General features: G+C 35.5%; 1 protein-coding gene across 1 annotated transcript in view; it reads right to left on the reverse strand.

Moving 5' to 3' along the window:
* Positions 1 to 4,347: 4,347 nt before the first annotated feature.
* Positions 4,348 to 16,596, reverse strand: part of LOC133176376 (mitogen-activated protein kinase kinase kinase 4-like) — a 204,342-nt gene continuing 192,093 nt past the window's right edge. The window contains exons 22-24 of the mRNA XM_061311501.1: positions 8,965 to 9,071; positions 6,304 to 6,483; positions 4,348 to 4,567 (exon numbers count right to left, since the gene is read on the reverse strand). Coding sequence (XP_061167485.1) covers positions 4,535 to 4,567; positions 6,304 to 6,483; positions 8,965 to 9,071 — 320 coding nt within the window. The 3' untranslated portion in view covers positions 4,348 to 4,534. The remainder of the gene's footprint in view (positions 4,568 to 6,303; positions 6,484 to 8,964; positions 9,072 to 16,596) is intronic.

Genomic DNA, 16,596 nt, shown 5'->3' on the forward strand with positions numbered 1-16,596 from the left:
TGTTTCAGCTTTTCTGGCCAAGTGGTTCTTGAGAAGATTTTTTTTTTATATATTTCAATGTAAAATTTGGATTCCCTATTGTGGTCACGTCCTTCCTAAGGGGGTCATGATTTTAACAATTTACAAGAGGCCCATGGACCACAGTGCTCACCTGAGTAACTTTGACCTTACTGTTTTTCACCGGATTTCTCCCACCCCCCTTGTAGTACTTATAGTACTTATTGTGGCCCCACCCTACCCCCAGGGGTCATGAATTAAACAGTTAGAATCTATACTACCCAAGGATGCTTCCACGTAAGTTTCAGCCTTTCTGGCCCAATGGTTCTTGAGAGGAAGATTTTTAAAAAAAATTTCTGCATATTTCAATATAAAACTTGGATTCCCTATTGTGGCCCCGCCCTATCCCCGGGGGTCATGATTTGAACAATTTAGAATCTACACTACCCAAGGATGCTTCCACCTAAGTCTCAGCCTTTCTGGCCCAGTGGTTCTTGAGAAGATTTTAAAAGATTTTTACTACATATTTCAATGTAAAACTTGGATTCCCTATTATGGCCTCGCCCTACCCCCGAGGGTCATGATTTGAACCATTTAGAATCTACACTACCTAGGGATGCTTCCACATAAGTTTCAGTCTTTCTGGCCCAGTGGTTCTTGAGAAGAAGATTTTTTAATTTTTGTATTTTTTTATCTTCCCTTTGAAGAAGACTTGGCCCTTCATTTTAACTCCCCTTTACCCAAGGATGCTTTGTACCAAGTTTGGTAAAAATTGGCTGAGTGGTTCTTGAGAAGAAGTCGAAAATGTGAAAAGTTTACAGACGGACGGACAGACGAAGGGTGATCAGAAAAGCTCACTTGAGCTTTCAGCTCAGGTGAGCTAAAAATCTAAACTACTCCAGGATGCTTTCACATAAGTTTCAGCTTTTCTTATTTCAATATAAAACATGGATTCCCTACTGTGGCCCCACCCTATCCCCGGGTGTCATGATTTTTACAATTTAGAATCTACATTACCCCAGGATGCTTCCAATTAAGTTTCAGCTTTTCCAGCCAAATGGTTCTTGAGAAGAAGATGTTTTAATGATCCCACTCTATTTCTGCCTTTTCTTGATTATCTCCCCTTGTTAGTGGGCTTGGCTATTCATTCTAAGAATTTAACTTCCCTTTACCTAAGGATGCTTTGTACCAACTTTGGTTCAAATTGGCCCCGTTGTTTTTGAGAAGAAGTTGAAAATAAGGAAAGTTTAACGGACGGACAGATGGACAACAGGTGATCAGAACAGGTAATCAGAAAAGCTCACTTGAGCTTTCAGCTCAGGTGAGCTAAAAACCTGTCAATTCTTCTGTATAAAAAAGCTTACCATGGCCTTGCTGATCTTGGGAAGATTTTTATAGTTTTTTTTTCTATATATTCCTAGTATATAAAACAATCTCCACCCATTTTGTCCCCACCCTACCCATTGCATTCATAAGTTGTATAATTTTGAATCCACATTACGTAATGCTGAATTTATATAAGTTTCATCTTTTCTTGACAAGTGGTTCTGGAGAAAGAGATTTTTAAAAGAAAGCCATCAAAATTTTAAGATTCTTTATGGCAAGTTCTGGTCAGTGGTTCTTAGAAGTTGAAAATGTGTTTAAAGACAACAGTCACATAACAGATGCTTGACACCTTTTGATTTGAAAGCTCAATTGAGCCTTTGGCTCAGGTAAACTATAAACTACATGTACAAATTCATTAAATGAATATTCACATGTATCTTATTAGTCCCCTACCGGTGAAACCGGAGGGGACTATAGGTTTCCTCTGAGTCTGTCCGTCCGTCTGTCTGTCTGTCTGTTTGTCAGTCTGTCCCACTTGGTTTTCCGCACTTTTTTCCACAAACGCTTGCAGATATTGAGCTGATTTTTGGTATGTGAGTGTATCTTGATGAGTTACAGATCAAGTTTGCATTTCGTTCCGCTTCATTGATTTTTGACGGAATTACGGCCTTTTCAATTTTTACGGGTTTTCCGCAATTTTCTTCTAAACGCTTGTAGATATTGAGTTGATTTTTGGTATGTGGCTTTACCTTGATTAGTTATAGATCAAGTTTGCATTTCGTCCCGCTTCATTAATTTTTGACGGAATTATGGCATTTTCAATTCTTAACGGGAACCAGATTACACTTGCCGGTAGGGGACTAGTATTGCTAATGCAATACTCTCAGAATGCTTGTTCAAATACATATTTATTTTTAATTGACAAGCAAAAATCAACAGTGGATTTTATATAGGTCAATATCCTCATATCTCTACATTTTAAAAGCAATAGGTTTATTGTTATTGACATAACAAATGAAAGAAAAAGTGAGCAAGCTCACATACCCCACGCTTCCCCAAAACTCGACAATGCAACACGTAATGAATGGCACAGTGCATTTTAAATACACAGTATAATTCAAAAAAGGGGCACTACTTGCAAAAAATCATCACATCAAAACTTCTTGCATATAAGGACATTAAAATCTTTGTATGTTACAAATTTAACTGGGCTGAAGTTTCTAGATAAATAATGGAATCAAAATTTCTTGGTAATATACAAATCTATACATTATTCTGAAATACCTACAAAGTTTCAGGAAATTCAGTGCCGGAATTATGCTGACAAACTGTTATTTAAATTCCTCAGTGATTTCGATTTGTTAATGAGTGTAAGTCCATGTCCAACACATGACAGTTTACACATTTAAATAATTGATGGAAACAAAATTATGATGTAGTCATATGAATCTGTTTATATACTGTACTTATGAAATTATTTAAGGCAAAGCACACCAATTTGAAGGGAGGGGGGGGGAGAGAACTATCGAAGATGGTGTGTGTGTGAGTGTGTGTTTGTGTTAAACCATTAATATTTTGATCTCAAAATCAATAGGGGTCTTTTAAGGTCATAAAATATTTCACATAGAATTTCATTATAAAAAGCTGATTCCAGTGGAGTTTCTTATTACCTAGCTGGAAAGTTTCTTCAATAAAAGGCAAAACTCTTAAGGCAAAAATAATGGAATCGGAATTTCCTGGTAATATGCACATCTACACACTGTGTACTAAATATCTGCAAAGTTTGTCCAAATTCTGTGCAGCGGTTTAAGAGGAGTTGTGCTGACAAACTGTTCATCTCTATATTCAAGATATGGCCAAAAACCTAAGTTGAAAAGTGCCGAAATTCCCAGAAAAAATAATGGAATCAGAATTTCCTGGTAATATGCACATCTACACACTGTGTACTAAATATCTGCAGAGATTGACCAAATTCTGAGCAGCGGTTTAAGAGGAGTTGCGCAGACAAACTGTTCATCTTTATATTCAAGATATGGCCAAAAATCTAAGTTGAAAAGTGCCGAAATTCCCAGAAAATATAAAGGAATCGGAATTTCCTGGTAATATGCACATCTATACATTGTGTGCTAAATATCTGCAAAGTTTGACCAAATTCTGTGCAGCGGTTTAAGAGGAGTTGCACTGACAAACTGTTCATCTCTATATTCAAGATATGGCCAAAAATCTAAGTTGAAAAGTGCTGAAATTCCCAGAAAAATAAAGGAATCGGAATTTCCTGGTAATATGCACATCTACACATTGTGTTCTAAATATCTGCAAAGTTTGACCAAATTCTGTGCAGCGGTTTAAGAGGAGTTGTGCTGACAAACTGTTCATCTTTATATTGAAGATATGGCCAAAAATCTAAGTTGAAAAGTGCCGAAATTCCAAGAAAATATAAAGGAATCGGAATTTCCTGGTAATATGCACATCTATACATTGTGTGCTAAATATCTGCAAAGTTTGACCAAATTCTGTGCATTGGTTTATGAGGAGTTGCGCTGACAAACTGTTCATCTCCATATTCAAGATATGACCAAAAATCTAAGTTGAAAAGTGCCGAAATTCCGAGAAAAAATAAAGGAATCGGAATTTCCTGGTAATATGCACATCTACACATTGTGTCCTAAATATCTGCAAAGTTTGACGAAATTCTGTGCAGCGGTTTATGAGGAGTTGCGCTGACAAAAAAACAGGACTGACGGACTGACTGACTGACTGACACACTGACTGACTGACTGACTGACTGACTGACGGACGGGTCAAAAACATTATACCTCACGCAACTTGTTGCGTGGGGTATAATTAAGAAGTTAGTAATGCAAATCCTTAAGTTCCCAAGACTTCTCTGTGAGTTTTACTGTATAGTATTTCTGACATCTGGGAAATACTGGATGGGGTTGGAAGTAATTCAAAATTGCTGATCACAGTTCCTCATCCAAACCATTTTTAAACTTTGGTTTATCATATAACAGAACTCAAAACTTGCTGAATATTTATACTTGTTTTTAATAACAAGAAAATATTGTGTTCTTTTGTGTATACCTTTTAGGTATAACAAATATTAACAATTAATCAATATAACAAACTTCAAGGTTATGCTAATTTTCTACAGGAATGGCATATAATGTCAAAAAAAAAATATTAACTGTATAAATCTTCAATGGAACTATCAAGTCTCTCCATCTTGTTCTTCAACTTGGACCTTGAAAATAAGGAGAAAAAAAAAATAATAAGTCAATTTAATATGAAACCTTAATTTTCTTATTGACAGAAATTTTATTGTGCCACATATAATTAATTGCAGCAATTTAAAGACAATCAATATTGCCGTTGATAAAACTCTGACCAGTAGAGCTAAAAAACCATGATTTCCTATTGTGTCCCCATCCTACCCCTGCAGGCCTTGATTTGAACAATTTAGAATCTTCACTACTTCAGAAAGATCCCACATAAATTTCAGCTTTTCTGGCCAAGTAGTACTTGAGAAGAAGATTTTAAAAGTTTTTTCCTACTATTGTAGCCCCACCCTTCCCCCGAGGAAATGATATGAACAATTTAGAATCTTCACTACCTCAGGAGGCCTCCACAAAAGTTTCAGATTCCCTGTTGTGGCCACACCCTACACCAAGGGGCCATGATATGAACAATTTAGAATCTTCACTACCTCGAGCAGCTTCCACTCAAGTTTCAGCTTTTCTGGCCAAGTGGTACTTGAGAAGATTTTCAAAGTTTTTTCCTATATATTTCAATGAAAAAAACTTTGATTCCCTATTGTGGCCCCACTCTTCCCCTGGGGGCCAGGATTTAAACAATTTAGAATCTACACTATCTCAGGAAGCTTCCAAGTAAGTTTCAGCTTTTCTGGCTCAGTGTTTCTTAAGAAGAAGATTTTTTTAATGACCCCACCCTATTTCTGTCTTTTTCTTGATTATCTCCCTTTTGTAAGGGCACTTAAGGATGCTTTAAAATTGGCCCAATGGTTCTTGAAAAGAAGTTGAAATTTGAAAAGTTTACAGATGGACGGACGGACAACGAGTGATCAAAAAAGCTCACGAGTTCTTCAGCTCAGGTGAGCTAAAAACTATGAAAGATTTAATGATATAATATTATTCCAATTGTCAATGTCTAAATATTGTTTTAGTGGATGCATCAAAACTACAACCATGTCTCTTCTACGACTACATATACCAGTTATGATTGAGTGTGGTATGGGGTACTACGTATACTACAAAATGTAGGAAATGGAGAAATACAGTAATAGAGGTCAATAACTTTGGTTTTTATGATAAAATTGGTTATAAAATTGTAAAAGGTTGAAATTATAAAATTCAATATATTTAGTCTTCTAGTATTGGTATTGATTAATTTACCACCTAGTGGATTGTTTCTTTTACATGGTTATCCTTCCAAATTGTTGTTCATGTCATTCGACACACTGCTTTCCTTAGAAATTCACCCAAAATAACTGTCACATTTTTCTTGTGTGAAAATTAACAGAGTATCTGTGTTTTGTAACAGAATTAATTGTAGATATAATTGATGCAATTTTACTTTCAAATTATTCACTGAGAGGATTTTCAAGGAAATTCATATGTTGTTATTGTATTTTCTTTTGCGGATGCATCCACTGACACCTTTGGTTGTGTAAATTCCAGTGGCGATTTCGATGGGATGCTGGCTAAATAATGTTTGAGCTCTGCTTGAGGCCATAATATAATATTTTTTTTTTTAAATTATGACAAATCAAAATTGTTCACCCCTGGCAATCCACTAATGTGTTTTACTGTAGAGGGGGTTACCTTAAAATGCTACAGACTATAAAATTAAGTTAATAATAAAAGATAAAATTATTTAAAAGTTTATATTGCATGATGAAGCAAATAATAAGAATAGGTTACTCAAGTGACTCAGACCAGACTTGAAGGACACAGAACAAACCTTTACAAAAGGATGATCTAAAAGTTCTGCTGCAGTACTCCTCTCTGTTGGATCACTTTTAAAGCACTGAACCAGGAAATCTTTACCCTCTGCACTCAAACTTTCAGGAATCTGGGGTTTCCCTCCCATGCCAACTTTGAACATGATCTGTGCACTGTTCTCCAGCTCATGCCAAGGTCTCTACATTATTCAAAAATAAATTTTTGACTAATGAGCTATAACAGTCTGACAACCAGGCAAAATCTAATAATAATTTATTTTGTACAGGTAACTCTCAATACCTCAAAGTCTGCGGGACCGAGGAAAAACTTCGAGAGATCAAGCGTTCGAGTTTTCAAGAGTCTGGAATTTTCCGGGTTGATTGACAGTTTTAAAATTAGTCTTACCGGATGTGATGGTTTTCATTTATTTCAAGTGCTTAATCTTACACACATGATTTTAATTAAACAACAAAACTTCTTTGCATTTTTATTGTGAATATTTTTTAAAACTGAATAAAGCAAAAATTGTATATCATCAATACTTATTTATTCTATGTAAGACGAACATCAAACTACGCATTAGTTACATGAATTTATAGCGTTGTGGCATAAACATTCTATATGTTTAATAATACCAAAATTCGAAATCAGTTCTGTAAGTATCTGTTCTGCAAAAGTCCTAATATTGACATTGATGCATAGTTTCTGCATTTTTATTTTGCATATAATTTGACACAGACTCAAAATTAGTATCTTGCCTCATAATCAATTTCTACTTTTCACAGCATCTCCAAATTATCGTAAACAATCAATGTTAATTATCTTATGAGCAGATAGGCAAAATATGATCAATTATCAGTCAATTGACACCTTGGAGTACAAGTGTCACCTGAATAAACATCCTGTTCCTCTGGTCCCGTGTCTAATGCCTGGGTCCATTTTAATGTCCAGGTATAAAGGTGTTAATAACATAACGCTTGCGAAGACATAGCCACTTCGAGGTTTCCAGGTTAAATTCCAATAGATAATACATACATGGCAAAAATCAGGACTGGAGACTCACTTTGAGCCATCAAAAACTTCGAGAGATCGAAGTTCGAGCCATCAAGAGTTACCTGTATTGAGTATTTTTATGTGTTGCATTATAAAATATCTGTCCTTCTCCAATATTAAAGCATTTTATGTTTCTCTGTTATAAATATGTTTGGTAATACATGGTTGAAGCAAACCTCCATGGAAAGCCAAAACCACTTTATATTCACACAAAGCCATAATTGGCTTCTTTCTAGAGAGGATCTAAGAACAATGCATAAGTTCACTATAAACATGTTATTTTAGTAAACAAAAGCCTGTGTTTCTTCTTTAAGTCAATATCAAGGACACTGTCATATACTAGTCATTATGACACATATCCACATTCATTCTTTTATGGTGACACCTATAATTTCAGTAAGTAATGCAACATACGGTTTCTCATGATAAATGCTGATTCAGAAGCAGTTTTTTTTTTTTTCACATTTGAAAAAGTTCTAATTAAGAACTCCTTATCACTAAAAATCACGTTTTTTTCCTACTGTCTTTGCAAAGAAATTCATTTTTAAAGTAAGCATGGTCACTTCACTGAGCTAAAAACTGCTTAAAAATGGTATCTGTCAAGAAAATGAAAACGAGGGCTTATGTGAAAACAAAAATTGCCAAAGAATCCATAATGAAGATATGGTTTTGTTATCTGGAAAGACTAGCATTTCATGTAGTATTTCTTTCAGACTGGAATTCCTGCAGGTGGATTTGAAAATTCAAAATTTTAAAGTGGAAGAGTTAAAAGATCCCAGACAAACTCGTTCATTTAGATCTGTAGAGTCACCAAAATTTATTGATGTTGTGAGCAACATAATACCTGAAAATGCGAGATTTACACAGAAAGGAATTGCTAAGACACTAAACATTTCATCACCACAACAGTTGACAGTTTTGACAAATGAAATGAATCTCAAAAATATTTCTGTCAAATGAGAGCATTATCTCCTTACAGATGCCTATAAGAAATCATGTGTAAAATGTGCCAAGGTTCTATCAAAATATGAACATTTTAACAAAAGAGGGTATGATAAACCTGCATGATGGGTGACAAAACTTGGGTGCACTCTTTATAGCCCAAATGTAAGATCAATAATAAAATGTGGAATCAAGAGAGGAATCTGTCATCCTATCATTGCAAAAAGAAGCCACAGCTCCAAACAGGTCTAAGACAAGTTTTTGTTTTACTAGAGAGCTCCAGTAATACATTTACAGATATGTACCTACATCCAAAGGAAGGACCATTAATGGTAGCTTTTATGTTAAAATTGTACTGAGGAAAGATAAGCAGATTTTCTGCAAGGGAAGTCCAAATACCAGTCCCCAGGGTGATTTTCTTGTACCGTATACACTCGCCTATAAGTCAGTTTTTTGGGAGTTAAACTTTGGTCCAAAACTCTTTAAATTCAATTAAACGTGAGTTATAAAAAGACTGGTATTTTAGTGGGTCAATCTCTCTAATTTAAGCTTAAAAAATACAACTGACTTATAGGCCAACCGACTTATAGATGAGTATATATGGTACCTGACAATGCTGCTGCAAATAAGCATAGAGAACTAAAGGAAATTTTGTGATGCAGAGTCCTCTTATACACAAACCTACCTTCCCTGCTGACATCTCTATTACCACACATCCCAGGCTCCAAATGTCAGCTGCTCTACCATGACCTTGAGATGCATTTCTTGTGATCACTTCGGGTGCCATGTATGCTGTTAAAGACATAGATAACAACAAGCTTATTCAGAGAACAAGGTAATTCAAAGAATTTGTGTCCCTTGCTTCAGGAAAAAAAAAGATCATGTGCAGATCTGGGGAAGGGGGGGGGGGGGGGGGTTTCTATCTTAAGTTCTAATCTGTCAGCCATGTATCACTATTACCATGCAGACTATTAACAAACTCTTAAAGATTCTGTACTATTTTTAACCCCATATTATAACCTCTCACATTGGCCTCTCTTGGTCTTTGAAGAAAATTTAAAAAGATAAGTTATTTATCTATTATTTACAAGTCTACCTGATCATAAAAACTAAGAAAGTACTTTGTGTATTATACAATAAAAATTCTTGCATAATTCTCTTCCTCTATTAACCTTTCAACTACATTATTTACAGAGATTAGTTATCAAAAGTGAATGGCAAAGGGGAATAACTTCTCTCAGTAGAATACAAATTACCAGAACCCATGACCCTGCCCAGGACCTGAACACTTGACCCAATGGTCCAGATGTTCAAAACTCTGGTAAAAATACCCTTGCTTATTAAAACTTACTCTGTTTGCCTCCAATATGCCCAGAAGCAGAGAAGAATTTCACAGACACAATGCATTTCACTAAAGATTCAACACAGCCCTACCCTAACACCAGAACCCATGACCTAAGTCAAGAAATTCACAAATTTGGAAGAGGTACCCTTGTCATCATAATTATGCACTTAGTTGAAACTCTCAAAGAATTAACACATTTCCACTATATTATCAATATAGAGTCCCCCACTTCCTGAAGAAACACCAGAACCCCTGACCCTGGGACCACAAGTTTTAAACATAGGTAATCAAAGATTACAAAGTGCACCTCGACGAATTTTATCTACAAGTAAGGCAAATTTCACATCATATTTTATTTCTAGTTAGTGTACATCCCAAGATCAATATCCATGCAAGTTTGGTTGAAGTACAACTTATAGTTACTTGGAAATAGACCTGCTCAAAAAACTTTTATCTTGTTAACTAATCAAGAAAATTTTGGTCAGTTCCAACAAGGCAAGTCCGGAAGTTTTCATCCTTAGATGCACCATCTATGCAAGTTTAATCATAACATGCCATAATATTATATAGCTACTCCAAAAAAAAATTCCCTAGTCACTCATCTGGAAAATGTAGGTCAGATTTAGAATCCAAAGCAAGTCTGGAAGTGTCCATTCGTAGATACATGGTTAAAATATGGCTAAAATTCACTCATGAGGAAAATCTTGGTTGGATCCAGCATCTGAAGCAGGTTGGTTAGTGTACATTCCTAGATGCATCATCCATGCAAGTTTGGTCAAGGTAGGGCTTATAGTTACTTAAGAATGGATCTGCTCCAAAACTTTAACCTGGTCACTCATCTGGAAAATCTAGCTCATATCCAGCATCTGATGCAAGTGTGGTAGTGTCCATCCCTAGATGCATCATCCATGCAAGTTTGGTCAAGGAAGGGCTCATAGTTACTTGGGAATGGACCTACTCAAAAAACTTTAACCTGGTCACTCATCTGGAAAATCTAGCTCATATCCAGCATCCGAAGCAAGTGTGGTAGTGTCCATCCCTAGATGCATCATCCATGCAAGTTTGGTCAAGGTAGGGCTTATAGTTACTTGGGAATGGGCTGCTCCAAAAACTTTACCTGGTCACTCATCTGGAAAATCTAGGTTGGATCCAGCATCTGAAGCAAGTGTGGTGGTGTCCATCCCTAGATGCATCATCCATGCAAGTTTGGTCAAGGTAGGGCTTAAAGTTTCTTGGGAATGGACCTACTCAAAAAACTTTAACCTGGTCACTCATCTGAAAAATCTAGGTCAGATCCAGCATCCGAAGCAAGTGTGGTAATGTCCATCCCTACATGCATCATCCATGCAAGTTTGGTCAAGATAGGGCTTACAGTTACTTGGGAATGGACCTGCTCCTAAAACTTTAACTGGGACACAGACTCTAATGCCAACGCCCATGCCGAGGGCATAGCATAAGCTCATCTCGACTTTGTCGAGATGAGCTCAAAACTTTTGTAAGAAGCATCCTTGTTCATCATAACTGTGCACTTTGTTTATCTGCTCAACACGATGGAGCAGACAGGACTATTTAATAGAATTAATGCATTTTCACAATATTATCAATTGAACCCCACCCTTACACCAGAACATTTGACCCAGAGGCCATGAAACTCACTATTATGGAAGAAACACTCTTGCTCACCATAACTATACGCCTAGTTTCTTTGCTTCATAACCAGAACCAGAAAAGAATATTTTCAAAGAAATTAAGCTTTTTCAATATATAATCAATAGAGCCCCGCCCTAACATCAGAACCCCTGACCCAGGGGCCATGAAATTCACAATTTTGGCAGAGGCAGCCTTTCTCATCATAAATATATACTTAGTCAGTTTGTTTAATACCCAGGAGAAGAGAAGAGAATTTTCTAAGAATATATATATCATATATATATCATCTACATAGCCCTGCCCTAGGGAAGAGAATTTTCTAAGAACATATATATCACATATATCATCTACATAGCCCTGCCCTAGCACCAGAGCCCCTTACCCTGGGCCATGAATTTCAAAATTTTGGTAGAAGGCTTAATGCTTATTAAAACCATGCCAAAACTCTGACAGCTTGTTGTCCAGGAGTAAAGATTTTTTAAAGATTGCATTAATTTTGATATATTAAGCCCAACTCCTCAGGCCTCATGGGGGAACCATGAAAGAATAATTACACTTAGTGTACAAAACGTGGCCCCCGGTAAATTGCGCAAAAATAAAGTATTGAAAATAGCCCCCTGAATATAATAATGCGATTCTTCTATGTCTAAATCACAACTTTGCGAAATTACAGGAATTAAAAGTCAGTAAAAATAAAGAACGAAGCAGTGTTTCGTAAGAGGGGTCACTGAAATTCACGAATCTCCATTGATATTCAAAGTTACTCCGATTTTTAAAGTCCTAATACATGGTGAGCGCATTGTTGCCCAAATTTCTCCAAAGGACAGAAGGTGTGTAAGTATAGGAAATTCAACATATTCAAGGGAGAAGTTTGGGCAAGCCTGCGTTCGGGGTAAACTTATTGAAAAAAGGTAGAAAACACCGGTCGTTTCCTTCAGTGTACATGGGTATTTACATGTCATTGACCTCACTGTGACCTGTTTAATATTCCAATTTACCACATGATTTGTAGACTCAGGTAACTTGTGAATACAAAAAAATCAATAAATCACGTGGTTTTAGCTCCGAACAGCATTTCGTCGAAAGCGATCAAATCAAACTGTTGCATTTTCAATCGATCAACATCGAATTATTTTCTTCTGCCAATTACTGTTGCTACTGCCATATATTGCTAAAATATTCATTATTTGTTATTTATATTCAGTATTAGACATTTGCTTCTTTAAAATATAGATATTTGTGTTTTCAAATTCACCTTCCATTTTTTTTTCTTGTATTGTTAGATTAAGGTAAGTTTTGGGAATATATAGATAGGTTAGAGAGTTTTCAGGGTTTATACTTGGCATTTTGTTTGTATCACTCAACATGCCGAAAACATTCAATTGTACATGCTGTAATAGGAGAGCTCCTTTTGGTAGGCACCGGGTTTTGAAGGGAATAAAAAATGCACAACACAGGGAAAATCTTTCTAGTATTTTAGGCAGAAAAGTCTTGGAGAACGACTGCATTTGTGACAGAAGCTACCATAGGGGGCAATTAAAGTGTTCAAATAAAAATGAGGGTCATGTCAGTATAACAACATTTTATTTAGGCACAAAATCACATAGGTTTTGTTCTCTTTGTGGTATGCAAAGGAAGGTCTTAAAGAGAATCCCTCAAATTGCACAAACAGATATTTTCATAAGGTATAATGTAATTTTACATGACAATGCACGTGCTTGTATCTGCCATTTTGCCGACAGTAAGACCATCAAGAAAACAGATTTTCAAAAATATTCGTTTCGTCTCAAACGGGCTACAGCATCTGTGTCTTCAGCTGATCTCTTAGAGCACCTGTCCCGTTGTCGGCAACTGATACTAAAAAATGAAAATTCTAGAATTGACTTTGAAAATCTTGATCTCGATGACGATTTTTTAAATCTAACAGTATTACTCGCAGTCAATTTAATTTTCTTTGTTTGCAAGTTGAAAAGCCGAGAACTAGAAAATACTCTGTTAGAACAGAAATTGGTATACTACTTGTAAAACTTCGAACAGGACTTTCGAGTAGTTTGTTAAAGACCTTGTTTAATGTTAAAACAAGTACTTATATTTGTAGAATCATTAAACGAGCGAGGGAATCATTAATAAAATGCTTTGTACCAAATTATCTTGGTTTTGAACATATTTCAAGAAAATGTGTAATTGAAAAACACACAACTATATTTGCAAGAGAGTTACTAGCCTCTGGAAAAAACGAGACTGCGATTTTTCTGATTGATGAAACATATATTTATATTCAAAAGAGTTCTAAACATACATTTCAAAGGAGGTCTTTCAGTATGTATAAAGGTCGTCCCTTGGTAAAGCTGATGATGATAGTGGCATCAGATGGATATATTGTTGAGATCCTAGGACCATATTTGGCAGATGAGAAAAATAATGACACAGCCATTCTTAATACACATTTAACAAATGAGGGAAAGGGAATTTTAAATTGGGCAAAATGTAACAATATTTTAGTTTTAGACCGAGGATTTAGAGATTCATTAGAAATAATCAAATCAGTTGAGTTGAAATCAGAATCTCCATATTTTTTGGGAAAGGGGCAAAAACAGCATTCTGTGGAGGAGGCTAATTTATCACGTTTGGTGACAAAAATCAGGTGGCAGTAGAATCTGCAAATGGCCGATTGAAACGATGGCAATTTTTGGCGAACGTAGTCACCAATACTCAAATTCCTTTTATTGGTGACTATGTTCGCATAGTTGCGGCGTTAATCAATGCATTCAGACCCCTGTTACAGTCCCTGAAAACAATAACTCTGAAATTGTTTTCTAAATATATTATACAGTGAAAGTAACTTTTTTTAAAATTAACAAATCATATCCATCTGTTTGACAGTATTACTCGTTTTTATTTTCCTGCTTCAAGTTCACACGAAGTCCACGTGCTTGTCCTGTCAATCAAAATCATTCGACGCTGTGCAGGTGTGAAAGTTTCGTCACATCGAAGACGAAGTGCGAGTATTTCCAACAAGTTATAACATTTATTTTTATCATTTCTAGATTTGATACCAACATTTGAATAATAAATGAATAAAATATATTGGGCATTAACACTTGAATTTGAAACATACTCTCTGCCAATTTCAAATACCACCGCCGACACGTGTACATTTTGAACTACTATTGCTTTGTGACTTTTTTAGATGCATGTTTGTTTTGAGACTGAAATTTTTGTTCTAAAAAAGACCTTAACTTTTTTTAAACAGGTTAATTAAATTTTTCTGGAAATACAGTACTGACTAAGTAACCGATTTAGGGGAAAGGGGGGTGGGGGGTATTAATCATATCGAATGGCAAACATATAAAGTTACGGTGAAGAAAGCATTTTTTTTCTCTATAACCATAGACTTTACTTACATGTATTATGTATTATAGTAGCGAAAATTCTGTAGTGCATTACATTTTAAATAAATATTTCCTTTAAACACACTATCAATTTAATTCGTTCCAAAGATAATAAATTAACAGGATATCCGCAGTACTATGTATAACTCTCAGAACTAGTTCTATCATATTTTCTGTAGTAATTGAATAAAAAAAAAACGCGTTAGAAATAAATATTTTCGTAATTTTGCTGCGTAATTATTTGACTTGGATAATTATATCTCCATTAACGATTTGTCGCCTTGAACAAAACAACAAAATGTTGCAGTGCTTGAAGTATTTGCACATTGCCCTTAGTTAAATTTAATATTTCAGCATCGTTCTAGATAGGTACAGAATGAGCTTATAACAACATTTATTTTCCAGAGTAATTTAATAAATAACCTAATAGCTAAGTTAGAATAATAAAAATATATATCTTAGATATTTTCCCCCATGAAATAATGATTCTTTAAACACGATATGTTAGTTATTAAATTAAAAAATCTGTAACTCCTTACCTACAAAAAGATAAGTCCTTTCACTTGGGAGTTCCGAATGGCAATGAAAACTAAACGGTGAACGGTGAACGCAAAACTGTGAACGGAGAGCGAACGGTGAACGCACAGTGAATGAACGGTGAACGCACGCTGAACGAACGGTGAATGAACGGTGAGCGAACGGAAAAATGGGAAAGTAGAACGTTTCAGGGACTGTAGCCAAAAATAGCCAAACACATGCTTGAAAAGTCGAAATTAATTATTAATCCTTTGAAAGAACTCTTTGTAAAAGAAAGCGGAAGAAGACTTTCTCTAAAAATGACAAAAATAGATGCCGCAGAAGCAGTGCCAGATTTTCCAGAGTTGACCGAGGATTACTTGCGCTCTCTTACTTTTGGGGTTTACCAACTGAAGCAGGCATCCTCATATTCTGCTGAACACCTGAATGAAGATGGGGGCTACGATATTTATGTTGGAAAGAATATGCCAAATATTCTTCAGGCTAAAATTCAATCCCGTCATGTTTCATCAAAGGCTTACTATCTCTGGATAAAATATGATGTACTGGATATTGCAGACCCAGTTAAATGTTGGTATTGTCAATGTAAGACTGGGGCACGTTTGGTAGGTAGTTGTGCTCACATGGCCTCTGTCCTGTGGTATATGGGTGTTCAGAGACATGGTCTACGTCTCCGCGGTAGCATCATTCCTCAAAATGTTCTCGACTGTAAAATTACAAGTACATGTACAGTGGGTACAAGTACATAGATAGTGAAAGCTTACTAGGACACTGACCTTTTTCCAAATAAAACGTTAAAAAAATTGCGATTAAGAAAAATATCTTTGTGATTAAATATTACTACGGCATCGCAAAAAATACCTTATTATTATTATTATTATTGGTAATTCCGTACACCAGTATTTATGGAGAGGGAGAGAGAGAGAGAGAGAGAGAGAGAGAGGGAGAGAGAGTTAGTTTTATAATTAACAAGAGGCCCAAGGGCCTTAACGGTCACCTGAGTACAATACAACAATTTAGAGGATCCATAAACTGATAAATGAAGCTTTGTTGCCCAAAAGCAAGAAAAATAGTCTGATTAGCATCAACAAAATAAATGGTCTAGTATCTATCTGCCATGCAGACCATTAACAAAATGTCTATTATTTAACCCCATATTATTACTTCTCACAATGGCCTCTCTTGGCCTTTGAAGAACATTTAAAAAGATAAGTTATTTTTGTATCATTTTTATTCATCTATTATTTCCAAGTCATTAAAACTATGAAAGTACTTTTTTTTTCTTATACAATAAATTGTCTTGCATAATTCTCTTATTCTATGAAGCTTTCAAATACATTATTTTCATTGATTAATTATCAAAGGTGAATGGCAAAGGGGAATAACTTTGCTC

This window comes from Saccostrea echinata, unplaced genomic scaffold (assembly GCF_033153115.1).
Source record: "Saccostrea echinata isolate AGI-Se365-2 ecotype Australia unplaced genomic scaffold, CSIRO_AGI_Sech_v1 ptg000075l, whole genome shotgun sequence".
Classification (NCBI taxonomy): Eukaryota; Metazoa; Mollusca; class Bivalvia; order Ostreida; family Ostreidae; genus Saccostrea; species Saccostrea echinata.